Source organism: Mesocricetus auratus, unplaced genomic scaffold (genome assembly GCF_017639785.1).
Source record: "Mesocricetus auratus isolate SY011 unplaced genomic scaffold, BCM_Maur_2.0 Super-Scaffold_100013, whole genome shotgun sequence".
Taxonomy (NCBI): Eukaryota; Metazoa; Chordata; class Mammalia; order Rodentia; family Cricetidae; genus Mesocricetus; species Mesocricetus auratus.
This window is the reverse complement of record NW_024429196.1, coordinates 75,177,768-75,191,816: the sequence shown is the minus strand read 5'-3', so window position 1 is coordinate 75,191,816 and position 14,049 is coordinate 75,177,768. Positions and strand designations below refer to the sequence as shown.

The 14,049-nt window shown below is 39.7% G+C and overlaps 1 protein-coding gene across 3 annotated transcripts in view; it reads right to left on the bottom strand.

The window, feature by feature from the left end:
• Nsd1 (nuclear receptor binding SET domain protein 1) overlaps nt 1-14,049 on the bottom strand; it is a 106,146-nt gene that overhangs the window by 12,145 nt on the left and 79,952 nt on the right. For all 3 annotated transcript variants that reach the window (XM_005078352.4, XM_013119295.3, XM_013119296.3), the window contains 5 exons: nt 12,424-12,629; nt 9,303-9,415; nt 8,406-8,675; nt 6,318-6,434; nt 4,871-5,012 (listed from right to left, as the gene is read on the bottom strand). In XM_005078352.4, coding sequence (XP_005078409.1) covers nt 4,871-5,012; nt 6,318-6,434; nt 8,406-8,675; nt 9,303-9,415; nt 12,424-12,629 — 848 coding nt within the window. The remainder of the gene's footprint in view (nt 1-4,870; nt 5,013-6,317; nt 6,435-8,405; nt 8,676-9,302; nt 9,416-12,423; nt 12,630-14,049) is intronic.

Genomic DNA, 14,049 nt, shown 5'->3' with positions numbered 1-14,049 from the left:
CAAGTGCTGGGATTAAAGGCATGCATTACCACACTCAGTATGTAACAGAAATTTAAGCAGCAAGTGATAATTTAGAATAAACATTATCGTTAAATTCTCATTTCTTTCAATTTCCCATCTGTTTTTCAACTATTTAGATTCTCTGGAGAGATGGCTTGTCTTCCAGAGGTCCCGAGTTCAATTTCCCAGCAACCACATTGTGGCTCACAACCATCTGTAATAAGATCTTGTGCCCTCTTCTGGCCTGCAGACATACATGCAGGCAGAACACTGTACACATAATAAATCAATCTTACCTGGCACTCAAGGCAGATGCAGGAAGATCACTGTACACTGAGTACCACACTAGCATTCAATAGAAGGAAACGACATCTTAAAGCAAAACAGGTCTGAGGAGATGGCTCCGTGGAGTTAAAAGCACTTGCCATGTAAACATGATACCCTGAGTTTGCATCCTAAGAATCCACATGAAAGCTAAATAATATTTGAGTGGGGACTGGAGAATCCCCAGAAGCTCAAGGGCCATCAAGCTTAGTGTGAGCAGCAGAGAACCAATAAAGAAACCCTGTCTCAAAACAAGGTAAAGGCAGAGACCATCATCTGATGTCTTCTCATGTCCACATGCTTAGCTTCTGTGTGCCTAGACATTCTCATTCATTCTCCCCCCACCCCCCCATAAGTATGCCAGGCACGGAGGATGCAAATTTGAAGAACGCTTGCCAGTTATGTGTCCCTTTGAATATGCCTTATCTGGCAGCATTCAAGGGAAGAGGCATTCCACCGCAGGATAACACTATAAGGAGAGTAGGATCACAGATGGGCGATGCATGTAGTTATGACATAACCTGGTTAGGGGATCTGAACTGGAGTAGCTTTATTCATTCATAGAAAGACAGTATCTCATGTACATCAGGCAAGCCATGAACTAACAATGTAGCTGAAGAACTCCTAGATTTCCTATATCCACTTCTGGAGTACTGAGATTACAAGTACGTTACTATAGAAGGCAAATAGCCAATGTTCTAAGTGGAGAAATAATATCATACATCCATTCAGCGAATACAACACAATAATCCACAGCGATACATAAAATTTAAAGACTGGTATAAAGGACTAGGGGCATAGCTTGCTTGCCTAGTATGTGGGAAACCATGGGTTTATCCTTAGCAACACCTCCTTCCAACTAAAAAACAAATGAACAAACAACAACAACAAAAAACAAAAACAAACAACCCCCCCCAAAATTATCTAAAATTAAGGCACAAAAACGTACCCTTCCTGAGCTGGGCACGGTAGCATCCCAGAGGTTAAAAGGCTGTGTTAACCCCTGTCTTAATAACAAATTCCAATAAAACAAAGAATAAGTTAGACCTGACTTCAGTGAGTAAGAACTGAAAGGAAATAAAACACAATCACTCAAACTCTAAAGTAGGTAGGCTTAGTAGATGAAAATTTTACATGAATACAAATACATGTATTTCTTTTTAATAACTTCACAGCTAACATGCAAGGTTATTCATTCCTACTTAAAATCATCAAGTTTTAGGAATATTAACAATTGCAGATATTCTATTTTTTTAAGGTATTGATATTTTTTTAAAGATTTATTTATTTATAACATATACAGTGTTCTGCCAGCAGAAGGCACCAGATTGAATTATAGATGGTTGTGAGCCACCATGTGGTTACTGGGAATTGAACTCAGGACCTCTGGAAGAGCAGTCAGTGCTCTTAGCCTCTGAGCCATCTCTCCAGCCCCCAGATATTCTATTTTTTTTTAAAGATTCATTTATTTATTACATATACAGTGTTCTGCCTACATGCCAGAAGAGGACACCAGATTGAATTGTAGATGGTTGTGAGCCACCATGTGGTTGCTGGGAATTGAACTCAGGACCCCTAGAAGAGCAGTCAGTGCTCTTAACCTCTGAGCCATCTCTCCAGCCCCCAGATATTCTATTTTTAAAATTTATTTTTATTTTATATGCATTGGTGTTTTGCTTGCATGTTTATCTGCATGAGGGTATCAGATCTTGAAATTATACAGTTATGAGCTGCCATGTGGGTGCTGTGAATTGAACCCAGGTCCTCTAGAAGAACAGTCAGTGCAATTAACCAGAGCCATTTTTCTAGCTCCAATATTTTATTTTTTATTTAAAATTTTAGAACATTTGTTTTGTCTGTGTGCATGCACTCAAATCTGTATGTATATGGGTGTGCATGTGTGGCAGTCAGTGAACAACTTGTGAGTTGGTTTTCTCCTTCCACACTGTGTGGTTCCTGGAATCCAACTCAGGTCATTAGGTTTGGCCAGCAAGCCTTTATTTACCCACTTAACCATCTTGCCAGCCCTGAAATACATCCTAAAAGTGAGACCAAGAAAGAGCTTTACATCAGATGCTGGAAATCATTATTACTTTCTTTTTTTTTTTTTTTTTTTTGGTTTTTCGAGACAGGGTTTCTCTGTGGCTTTGGAGGCTGTCCTGGAACTAGCTCTTGTAGACCAGGCTGGCCTCGAACTCACAGAGATCCGCCTGCCTCTGCCTCCCGAGTGCTGGGATTAAAGGCGTGCGCCACCAAAGCCCGGCCCATTATTACTTTCTTTAACTGAACAAATATAAAGCCAAGTGACTGATAAAAAAATCCACATACAAACCAAGACCAACCAGGGTTAATAGCAAGGCTATGGATACTCCCTCTTCACATTGCCTGTAGAAATACTGGTCCAAATATGGATGATGCTACTTACCCTATTCTCATTTAAAATTTTGTGTGAGTAGGGAACATTGGTGTAGCACAGGGTAGGAGCAAATATCTAGCATAAACAAAACACAATGCAGGGCACTGTGGCCTACATCTTTAATCCCAGCACTGGAAGACAGAGACAGACCTCCAAGTTCAAGGGTAGCTGATCTATATAATAACTTTCACGCCAGCCAGAACTACATAGTGAGACTGTCTTTAAAAAAACAAAAAACAAAACAAAACACTAACCAACCAACCCAAAATACAATAGAGGGCCGGGACTGGAGAGATGGTGGTTAGGAGTGTCTGGTGCCCTTCAGAGGCCTCCGTTCAGTCCCCAGCACCCTCATCTAGCACAGCACAAAGACCTCTAACTCTAGCTCTTCTAACTCTGGTGCCTGCTTCTGGACTCCGTCAGCAACCACACACACTTACAGACACATAAACACATATTCATACATTAAAAAAAATCTTTAAAACAATATAACAGTAACTGCCTAAGCTAGTCTGCTACCATAGCCCTAGAAAATTTTGAAAAATCATGTACTTCCTGTACATTTAAAAACTACGATACAAATGACCATAGAGGGATTGTTCAAACATTAGGCCCAAATAAATAATCATTTCCACGTACCATAAGTCATTTGTCAGTTATTATCACACAACAAAAATGTAATTAATAGGGAAAATATTCATCAAACTACTCACTCATATCAGATTTACTCACAATTAAGCACCTCAGTACTTGCTTGGGGTTAAGTCACCTCATTCCTACGTTCGTACAGAGAACTAAGTAATGTCCACACCACCTTCTTGCATACTCAAAAATGAGTGGCTTTACAACATAGACTTGGGGGACTGGTGAGAAGCTCAGTTTTATGATGCGTGTCCAGTCTACAGATTGCCAATCCCATGACTTGAGTCTATCATGGAAGAGTGTTTGGTTTATATGGTGAGATCATGGCAAACACGGAGGCAAGGTGAAAGAGGAGACTGGAGAGGCGACAAGTGTCTCAGGTAGGCCAATTTTGGGGAACTTCAGGAAGCAGAGGCTATGAGTTCAAGGGCAGCCTGGTCTATATAGTGATTTCTAGGTCAGACAAGGCTATACAGAGAGACCCTGTCTCAAATTAAAATAAGAGAAAGTTAAAGGCTGAGAAGTTTTTTAAATCGTAAAACCACTGTGTTCAACCTTAAAGTCAATATGTTGAATAGAAGAAAGTGGTCACAAAAAGACTATTATATGATTATGTTTATACAAAGTTCCTTCTAAACCAGGCATAGTGGCCCATGCTTTTAATTCCAGAAGAGGTAGGTAGAGTTCAAAGCTAGTCAGTCTGTTCTACACAATAAGGAAACAAACAAACAAAAAACAAAACAAAACAAAAAAAACTGGCCCAGAGCACTAGTTGCTCTTACAGAGGACCTAGATTCAATTCCCAGGAACCATGGAGTAGCTCTGTCAGTAACTCTATGGTTTACTGGCAAAACACCAGCGCACATAAAATCATTAAAGATTAAAACAAAGTAACCCCAACCTTCCTCACCTAAAAAAAGAAAGGAAGGGAAAAAAAAATCTCACAGTCCAATTCAGAGACAGAATTTGGTTAGTAGAAGGGGTTACTGGGAAGGAAAGCAGGAAGAGTTTCAGTTGGGAAAGGTGAGATCTTCTGGGGCAGATGTTAACAGTTGCACAGATACATAGATCTTAGAAACAAATAGCTAAGATGGTTAGAATTATAAATTACCTCCATCTTATCAGATCAAAACAAAACAAAACAAAAAACCATGAAAAAAAAAGCATGCTTCAGTACCTCCTGGAAAGGCTTTTTTTTGGTTTTGATTTTTTTCCAAGACAAAGTAATAGCTGTGTAACCCTGGCTGTCCCAGGACTCACTCTGTAGACCAGGCTGGCCTTGAACTCAGAGATCCACCTGTCTCTGCCTCTGAGTGCTGAGATTAGTGTCACCACTATGCCCAGCACCACCTGGAAAGTCTTTATATCTCTACATATCCTTGGCAATTGGGAGACTTACTTTCCAGGTGGAGTACATAGATGATTCTTAGATGGTAAATGAAGAACTTGAAACACAGGCCTTAGCTCCAGAGTCTTTAACGACCTTACCTGCTTTAATGTCACTCAAAGCAAAAAGACCAACTCGAGTGTCCCCATTCACAGACCACTTCTGTGTCTCGCAGTTAGGCTGGCAGCAGTGGTTCATGAACCTAGCGTAGTTTCCTTTAGGACCAGCATCGATAATTCGATCCTAGAATTTCAAGAAAAGCTACTGGTCAGATTTCCTGAGACCTCTGCTATGTAGAAAACTAACTATTCTTGCTAATAAGATAAAGGGGAAGCTTTTAAAATAAAAATTTCTCAAACCAGTGGTTCCACATTTGTGAATCTTGGACCAGTGTCATTATCAACTCCACTTGGTGGGTTTAACAATGTGTTACGACAAGCACACTTAGTGGATTCTGATGTATCATGAAATTAGAATCATTGCCCTAGAGAAGCAGCAGCTTATTCTATTTCCTAACTAGAAAGTCTACAGACCAGGAGCATATTAGAAATAACTTAATGAAATTTAAACTTATTTTGACTCCCTACCCCAAAGTATAAGCAGAATGTCTGGCGATAAAGACTCATAAACACAAGAATACAACTTAAGAATTCTTTACAAAAGAGGGTTAGTCTAAGCACAATGGGAACAAATGTAATCCCAAGCACTGAGAATGCCAATGGCAACTTCTAGGCTGGCTGCAGTAACTTAGGAAGGTTCTGATTCAAATTCAATATCACAATCTAATCTATAGGCTGAAGATGTGGTTCAGTTATACAATATTTGACTAGTGTGCATAGGTTTCAAATCTCATACTAGTAAAGGGAGAATTCCAAAAATCATTGCATATGAAAAAAATTTGCTGGAATATAATATTCAAACACAAAGAACTGTAGATATATATGAGAAATATAAACACTAAAAAATTTCTTCCAAAATATAACCAACAACGCTAAAATAAAACAAAAAAAAAACTGAAATACTTACTTGATTTCTTGAGTTTTACAATTTACATACACCTGTAGGTCATGACCCCAAAAAGGTGATCAGAAAATACAGATATTTACATTACTGTTCATAACAGCAAAATTATAGTTATGAAGTAGCAATGAAAATAAATTTTATGATTGGGGTCGCCACAATATGAACTGTATTCAAGGTTGGAGCATTAGGAAGGCTGAAAACCACTCATTTACATGATCACCACAATATACTAAACATTAACAAATTAGACCTCCAGTTCATAAAATAAATGAAAGGGTAAAGGATTATAAACTCTTGTGGTCGTTTCATATACTTTTATGGCATTAAAAAACCCCAACTTATATTAGATCATTCAAAAAGAGTACTAAAAATAGCTTTATTGCTTTTTGTTATGAATAAAGAGCCGAACTCACAATTTAACCCTCTCCAGAATTAAGAGCAAGAAAATTCTCATGTTTAAGAAGTCTAGAACTTGGATCTAGGACAAATATACTTTTAAACACAAAATAATTTTGTATTACTTACTTTATCTAGAGTGAGCATATAGAAATTAGTGATGTCATGTTCTTGTGCGTAACGGATTCGAGCTCTGCATTCTTCTTCATCTATTAGCTCACCCACATATTCATTCACAAATTCACCCTAGAGTAGACAGTTATAACTTAATGGTAAAAGAACATTGGTGTTTACATGTTCAACTCTTATCATTTGGATGATTCTCCAAAGTAGACTATGTGCATTTTATTATTTATGATGCCTCAATCACGTAATGAAGAAAATCACTTCCTCATTCCTACCAGCAGTAAAGCCCCAGGCAGGACACAGGGAACACTGAAGACTGAGAAGCAGTGATGAATAAACAACTCAATCCTGTAAGCTGTCTGAGGGCCTGAAAGAGTTTCTCAACTATTTCATCTTTCTTGGAGCTTGCTGTTGTAATTTAAAGAAGCAGCTCAAGAGAAAGAGGCCATGCTACAGAGTTCAAGCAGAAGGGTTTTTTATTAAGGGAAAAGGGTCATAAAAAGAGGAAAGGGGAGGGGGGGGAGAGACTGGCCTCCAGGGACAGGAGCAATGGGCAAGAGAAAAGAGAGGCAGAGGAAGAGAGGGAGAAAGGAGAGGGGGCAGAAGGGGGAGGGAGGGAAGACTTTTTAAAAGGGAGCAGAGTGAACAGGCACAGGCGGTGCTCTTAGTGGCTGCAGCTGAGGGCGGATCCTGTCAGAACTCCAAAGACCAGCCAGTGAAATTCTAACACCTGCCCTACTTACCTTCTACATTTCACACCATTGTCCACCCTACTCTGGATAGCACGATTATTCAATTTTTCACAAATAACTTTTGAAACTTATATCCTAACCCTGGCTGGCAAACGGAGAAATGTTTGGTAAATGGCTTCATTGTGCTTCCTAGAAACCTCAACAATTTTTTAAAATTTGATTTATTTTTATTTTATGTGTCAGTGTTTTGCCTTCATGTATGTCTGTTAGTATTCTGGTAATCTTAGAATGGGAGTTACAGATTGTTGTGAGCTGCCACTTGGGTGCAGGGAATAGAACCAGGGAACTCTGGAAGAGCAGCCAGTGCTCTTAACCCCAACAAAACTCTTTAGAAATTATGGAAATAAGGTTTATTTTATTAACCTACCAAATAAGACCTTTTTTTAAATTGAGAATGTATAATACCTGCTAAAACTAGTGGTGGCGCACCCCTTCATTCCCAGCACTCAGGAGGCAGACGCAGGGGGATCTCTGAGTTTGGTGTCAGGACAGCCAGAGCAACAGACAGAAACCTTGTCTCAGAAAACCAAACTAAACCAAACCAAACCAAACCAACCAACCAACCAACCAAACAAACAAACAAACAAACAAAACTCAACCAACCAGACAAAACCCACAAATGAACAAAAAAAATTTTTTTTTGAAGAACCTGGCAACTCAACCCCCTCTTTGAAAAGTCCACACCTTGGGAGTGTTAAGACTTCCTTCCTCAAAATATTAAAGAGGCGGGAGAAAAGGTGCAGCACCGGCTGCTCTTCCAGAGGTCTGGGGCTCAATTCCCAGTAACCACATGGCAATTCACAACTGTCTGTTAACACCAGTTCCAGGGGATCTGACACCCTCATACAGACATGCCAGCTAGCAAGCAAGCAAGCAATAAATAAATAAATAAAATAGTGCACATATTTATTTAAATCATCTTAGTTAGCTGGGCAATTGTGGTGCACACCTTTAATATCAGCACTTGGGAGGCAGAGACAGGTGGATCTATGTGAGTTCCAGGACATCCAGAGATACACAGTGAAATCCTGTCTCAGAAAACAAAACAAAACAAACCCCAACACAAAACTATAACCATCTCTTTTTCACTACAGGGTCTAGAATTTTCACAAAAGTGTAAATAATGTCATAACATGTCTATAAATTTCTCCCTGTATTATTCTATCTAGTGAACATGACCAATGTCAGGAGTTTGATGGCAAGGTCATTCACTCTCAAGCCTCTTCACTTTGGAGCTTATTATATTCCATGTGTCCCCTATATAATATTTCCCATATTCATTAAGAGAATCAGTTATGTCAAACAATAAAAACTCCTCATAATTTAAGTTTTTCCTTACCTTTTTAATATCCGTTTTTGTCCGGAGACCCCAGCCCCTCTGTAATGTGCGGAAAATTTCAACATCTGGATACTGGCGCTTGCTGAAGCACTGGTTTTGGCAGCGCCCTCCAGCAGGACAAACTGTGGGATGGCACTCATAGAGCAGCATACGGTTAATGCACTCTGAGTCTATGCCACAGGGGTTCTCATCAGTAGCTTTGCAGTTGCAGCGGGGAATTTCTGACAAGTCTGCAGTAAAGATCTGTACCCTGCCAATCGGACGGTTCACCTGGAAAAGCACAGTATCATATAATGAACATACATTTTACACGATTTGAAGAAATCAAGACTGAGGCAGTTCATATAGTAATAAAGCCACAGTTGATGCATGAAATATAAATTTCAAACCAGGTAGACTAAGTATATGCCTGTAATCCCAAATATTTGGGAGACTAAGACAGGAGACCACAAATTAAAGGCAAGCCCAGACAACTGGAACCCACCTCCAAATTAAAAAGGGGAGGAAATGAATGGGAGACTGGAGTTTGGTGGTGCAGTGCTTGCTTACAACCTCTAGGCCAAAAGATTTAAAAACCAGGGTCTGACATAAGCTAATGTATACAAATACTTTTTTAGGGGTATGGGAGAAATCAATTATTCATGACGTTTAAAAGACACAAGATGCTAATAGTAAGAATATGTAAGAGGGACAGTGAGATGTTCAGCAGGGAAGGGAGCTCACTGCCAAGTCTGACATGGAGACAAGGGACCACCACAACTATTTTGGAAATAACAAAGTACTTCTTCGTTTTCTTATGCTCTAAACTCTCACAGCAATTTTTAAATTTTTACCATGTGCAAGGAGAAGAAAGGAGAAATTCACACTACCACAGGAACTCCGAGATTCTCCCCTTACCTTTATGTGTTTATAAGGGGGTGGCTTCTTGTCATTCTTTCGGTCTTCCTGCAGTTGTCTTAGCTCTTTTTGGGCCTTTAACTCTTCAAACCTTGCTGCAGCTTCCTGAAGAGCTAGAAAACAAAAAAATAAACAACAACAAAAAAAAAATCACTGAAAAAAAAAAAGAACAACAACAAAAAAAAACACCTCTGGGTGTATTTATTTTTTACCCTATCTCCCCCTTTTTTTTAATAAAAGAAAACCCATGTTTTGCTGGGCAGTGGTGGTGCATGCCTGTAATTCCAGCACTCTGGAGGCAGAAGCAAGTGGGTCTCTGTGAGTGTAATGCCAGCCAGAACTACAGAGAAACTCTGTCACAAAAAACAAACAAGAAAATGAACAAAAAACAAAAAGGAAAACTCATGTCTAACTCAGGAATACTATTAGATGAAGAAAAAATTATATCAAGTGATTTTTAAATTATTCTAATCCCTTAATACCCATTCTGAAAATTTCACTATGGGTTCCAACAAAAGTATATCTATCTAATCTAAATTCACCCCATATTTTCATGATCCTTAGACTATCCAACAAATCTTCCGACTGCAAGTTTTCTCAACATAAACTTTTAGTTCATCGTTCTTCAGCCAGGATAAAACTGAGGATTCTAATCTTTCCTCTCTAATTTTTGTAGCTTTTCTCTAATGCTGTTACTTCTTTAAGAGGCAGGTGGAGCCAGGCGGTGTTGGCGCACGCCTTTAACCCCAGCACTCAGGAGGCAGAGGCCAGGCTGGTCCGACAGCCTCCAAAACAATACAGAGAAACCCTGTCTCGTAAAACCAAAAAAGAGGCAGGGCAGGTGGATCTGTGAGTTCAAGGCCAGTCTGGTCTATAGAGTGGGTTCCAGGACAGGATCAGAAGTTACAGAGAAACCCTGTCTCAAACCAAACCAAACCAAACCAAACCAAAAAGAAAGAAAATTCTACCCTCTGACCCATACTGAATCCCTCCTGATTACATAGGTCCTGCCTTGTCTTAGTGTTGATCCTCTGTTCCCCTCACTTTAAATCCCAGACCACCTATGCTCTCCATGCACGCCTGCCACAGCAGTCATAGACATAGCAGAATCTGACTGTAAACACTGGTGTCAGACTCTCCCACAAAAGACACTCCTAGAGGGAACACTATGTAGCCAGCCCCTGGTCTAGGTAGGTATAATGATAATACACCAAAATTTTGGCAGGCTCAGACATAAGGCCTTTCTACACTCTGTCTTCTCTTCTAGTGTCAGTGACAGCCAGTTTATTACAGACAAGGATGGTAGTGGTGTAGTCACTGACTATCTGAGACAAGACTCAACATTCAGGCTGGAGAGATGGCTAAGATGTTAAAGAGCACTAACTGATCTTCCAGAAACCCTGAGTTCAATTCCCAGCAACCACATGGTGGCGTACAACCATCTGTAATGAGATTTGGTGCCCTCTTTTGGCCTGCAGGCAGACATGCAGGCAGAACACTGAATACATAATAAATCTTAAAAGAAAAGAAAAAGACTCAACATTCAAGTTCTTCTATGTAATATCAGTATCAAGAGTTCAAAGTTTTCCACAGAAACCATATGGCAAATACGGCTGTACTCACAGATCTAAGAACACTGGGTAAATAAACAATGCTAAGCTAGTGTTCTGTTCTAAGCACCAGCTTTGGTCCCCCCACCCCCCCACCCCGGTTTTTCCAGACTGTTTCTCTGTGTAGACCAGGCTGTCCTGTTCTAGAACTCCGGAGATCTGCCTGCCTCTGCCTCCTGAACACTAGGATTAAAGGCATGCACTACCACCACCTAGCTAGGCATCAGTTCTTTAAAATACCCTTTTTCTTCTCACCTTGGAGACAAATTTCTTGTTAAATTCTACCAATTTAACAAGACATACATTGCCTTCCAGAGGACAACTATAGGAAGAAGGTATTTTCATTGAGGAATACTAAGTGCCTCACAGATTTACTTTATCCAGAAAGCTATTCAAAGACACCCCTCCCCCCCAAATTATATCTTAAGGGAAAGACAAGGCTCAAAACTGACTTAGTTGTGCTAATACCAGGGGACATCTTAGCGTTAGCAGACCCTATTGTTTTCAATGCTAGACCAGTTCATTAAAAATGTCTTTACTCCCTGCAATTTTAATTGTGTTTACAACTTCTGCTAAAAAAAAAAAGGTACCCCAAATCTTAAAAACAAAACAAAAAAACTAAAACACCCATTAGAGTAGATTTAAATCCTTGCACAGCAAACTGAAGTTGTCATCCAGATGAAATTTGATGAAACAGAGAGATGCTGAGACAAAGAGTGAGTGACAAAAAGGTCCAGGTAAAGTTAACACTGAAACTATGAGGTTTATGGAGTAACTAACTTCTCTACGAAAGTAATAGCTCTAGTAAACATTACACTGATAGGTCAGAACAAAGATGATACAGCACTATATAAATATTTTCCCTCTCTTCCTCCTGCCACCCCCCAATGTCTCTCTACAGACTTGCTATATAGACCAGGCTGGCCTTGCCTCCAGAGTACTGGGATTAAAAGGTGAATGCTAACATACCTGGCCTTTTTTTTTTTTTCCAGGGGAGAGGGAAGTAGGGTTTTTGCTACTCAACAGCACTAGATGGCCTCAATGTGTGATCCTCCTAACCACTGGAATTACAAGTTTGCATCAGCATGGATAACTAAATTTGGAAACTTTTTTAAGTGTTGGAGACCAATCCATGACCTTACAGATAGATGCCAGGCAAGCCCTGTACTATTAAATTCCATCTAAAATCCCAGACAATTCTGTTTTGTTGAGATAGTCCCAAGACCCAGGCCACTGAACTTGTGCTCCACCACCCAAGAGCTGAGATTACAAGTGTGTGCTAAGATGCCCGTCTTCTCCAATTTTCTGTTTGAGACACAGCCTCACTATGTAGTAAAAATCATGCTGAAACTCACTATGGAATTGAGGGTGGCCTTGACTCTGCAACTGTTTTCCTTAGCATAGATTGCTGGGATTACAAGTAGTCAGCACACTATTTTAGACACCCCGAGCCAAGATATTCAGTTGTAGAAGTTGCTGCTTGCCTGAGGAATAGTTAAGGGTAAAGTTACCTTTTTTGTATGTTCCATCAACTCCTTTTCCCATCTTATCCTTGCTGCTCACATCTCCTTCCATGTAAGGGAAGACTCGGGCCTGATGAGTCCACAGATAGTCATTAGACCCAAAGAAGAGAACAGGGAACTCGCCCACATCATGTCTCATTTTATCAATGTTAGAGGGAACAGCTCGAGGATGGCAGATCTCAGCTGGCCACCACCTGGAAAAGGTACAAATAAGAGAAGAAACCTCTACAAGGCTGCAAAGGCATTAGGAAAATAGCCTACTTAAGGGTTTTGTTTTGTCCTCTGCATGTGTGTATATACAGTGTGCACAAAGTGAACAACAAATGTTTTCCTGGGTTACTGTCTATTCTTAATTACTACGGCAGGTTCTCAAGTTGAACCTGGAGTTCACTAGCTCTTTCTAGTCTAGCTGGCCAGTTTGCCTTGGGGATCCTTATTTTGTCCTCCAAGGATCTAGGAGGACTGCAGGTGGGCTACCAGACCTGGCTCACATTTGTTTATTCAGCTATATCCTCAAGTAGAATGTCCCAGAAGCCTGACATAACAGGCTCTCACTCACAAACGTTTAAATAATTTCTAAATCAGTCACTTTATTTGTAGGAAATGATTATGATACCTGAATATTTATAATGTTCACTGAAGAATTTTCTTTAACAATGAAAGAAGATCTGACAGTGGTGGCTAGAGAGATGGCACAGAGACTAGGAGCCTGAGCTGCTGTTCTACAGGACTTTGCTCCATTCCCAGCACCATGCCAAATGGCTCACAATCATCTGGTCAGTCAGTTACAGAGAACCCCATGCTTCTGATCTCAAAGGGCACTTGTACTCACTCACACACATCCACATTTAGACACATACACAATTAAATTTGTTACAATTAAATAAAACAAGAGAAATGAAAATGGGGACAAAACCCCTCATCACTAAGGGTATCAACCATAGTATACCAGACAATTTGGATTTTAAAGAAGAAACTTCCAGCAGGGCTAGGCAGCACATTTTTAATCCCAGGAGGGATTTAAACTCAGAAAGCAGTGGCGGTATCAGAAGAACTTGGTCTACACAGTTAAGACCTTAACTCAAAAGCAAAAACTAAAAAAGAAACTCCCAGTAATTATCTAACCAAGATAATTAATATTTTCATAATATTAATTTTCTATAATTTCTTTGTGCTAATACCCTTCAAACTTCTCTAGCAGACATTTTCTGCTTGTTTTGATATAGAGTCTTGCTATACAGACAAAACTATACATAGTCACGAACATGTGATCATCCTGCCTGAGGGTCCGGTGTGCTGGGAATACAGGTCACATCATCACATACAGCTACTCTACTAGAAACTCATTAACTATGTAACTAGAGTATGCCCATTTACATATTAAAATCATCCATGTTAGCTGGGTAAATGACTAGAAACGGAGGCAGGAAGGTATCTGTGAGTCTAAGGTCAGCCACTGCTATATAATGAAACCTTGTTTAAAAATTAAACAAAGCTACATTTATGTTGTATACTTTTATGCAATCACAGCTCAATTACAACTTCAAAAACAAACCAAAATAAACAATTGTGTGTAAACTATGGACAATTACCTGGAGGAGAAGGATATTACTA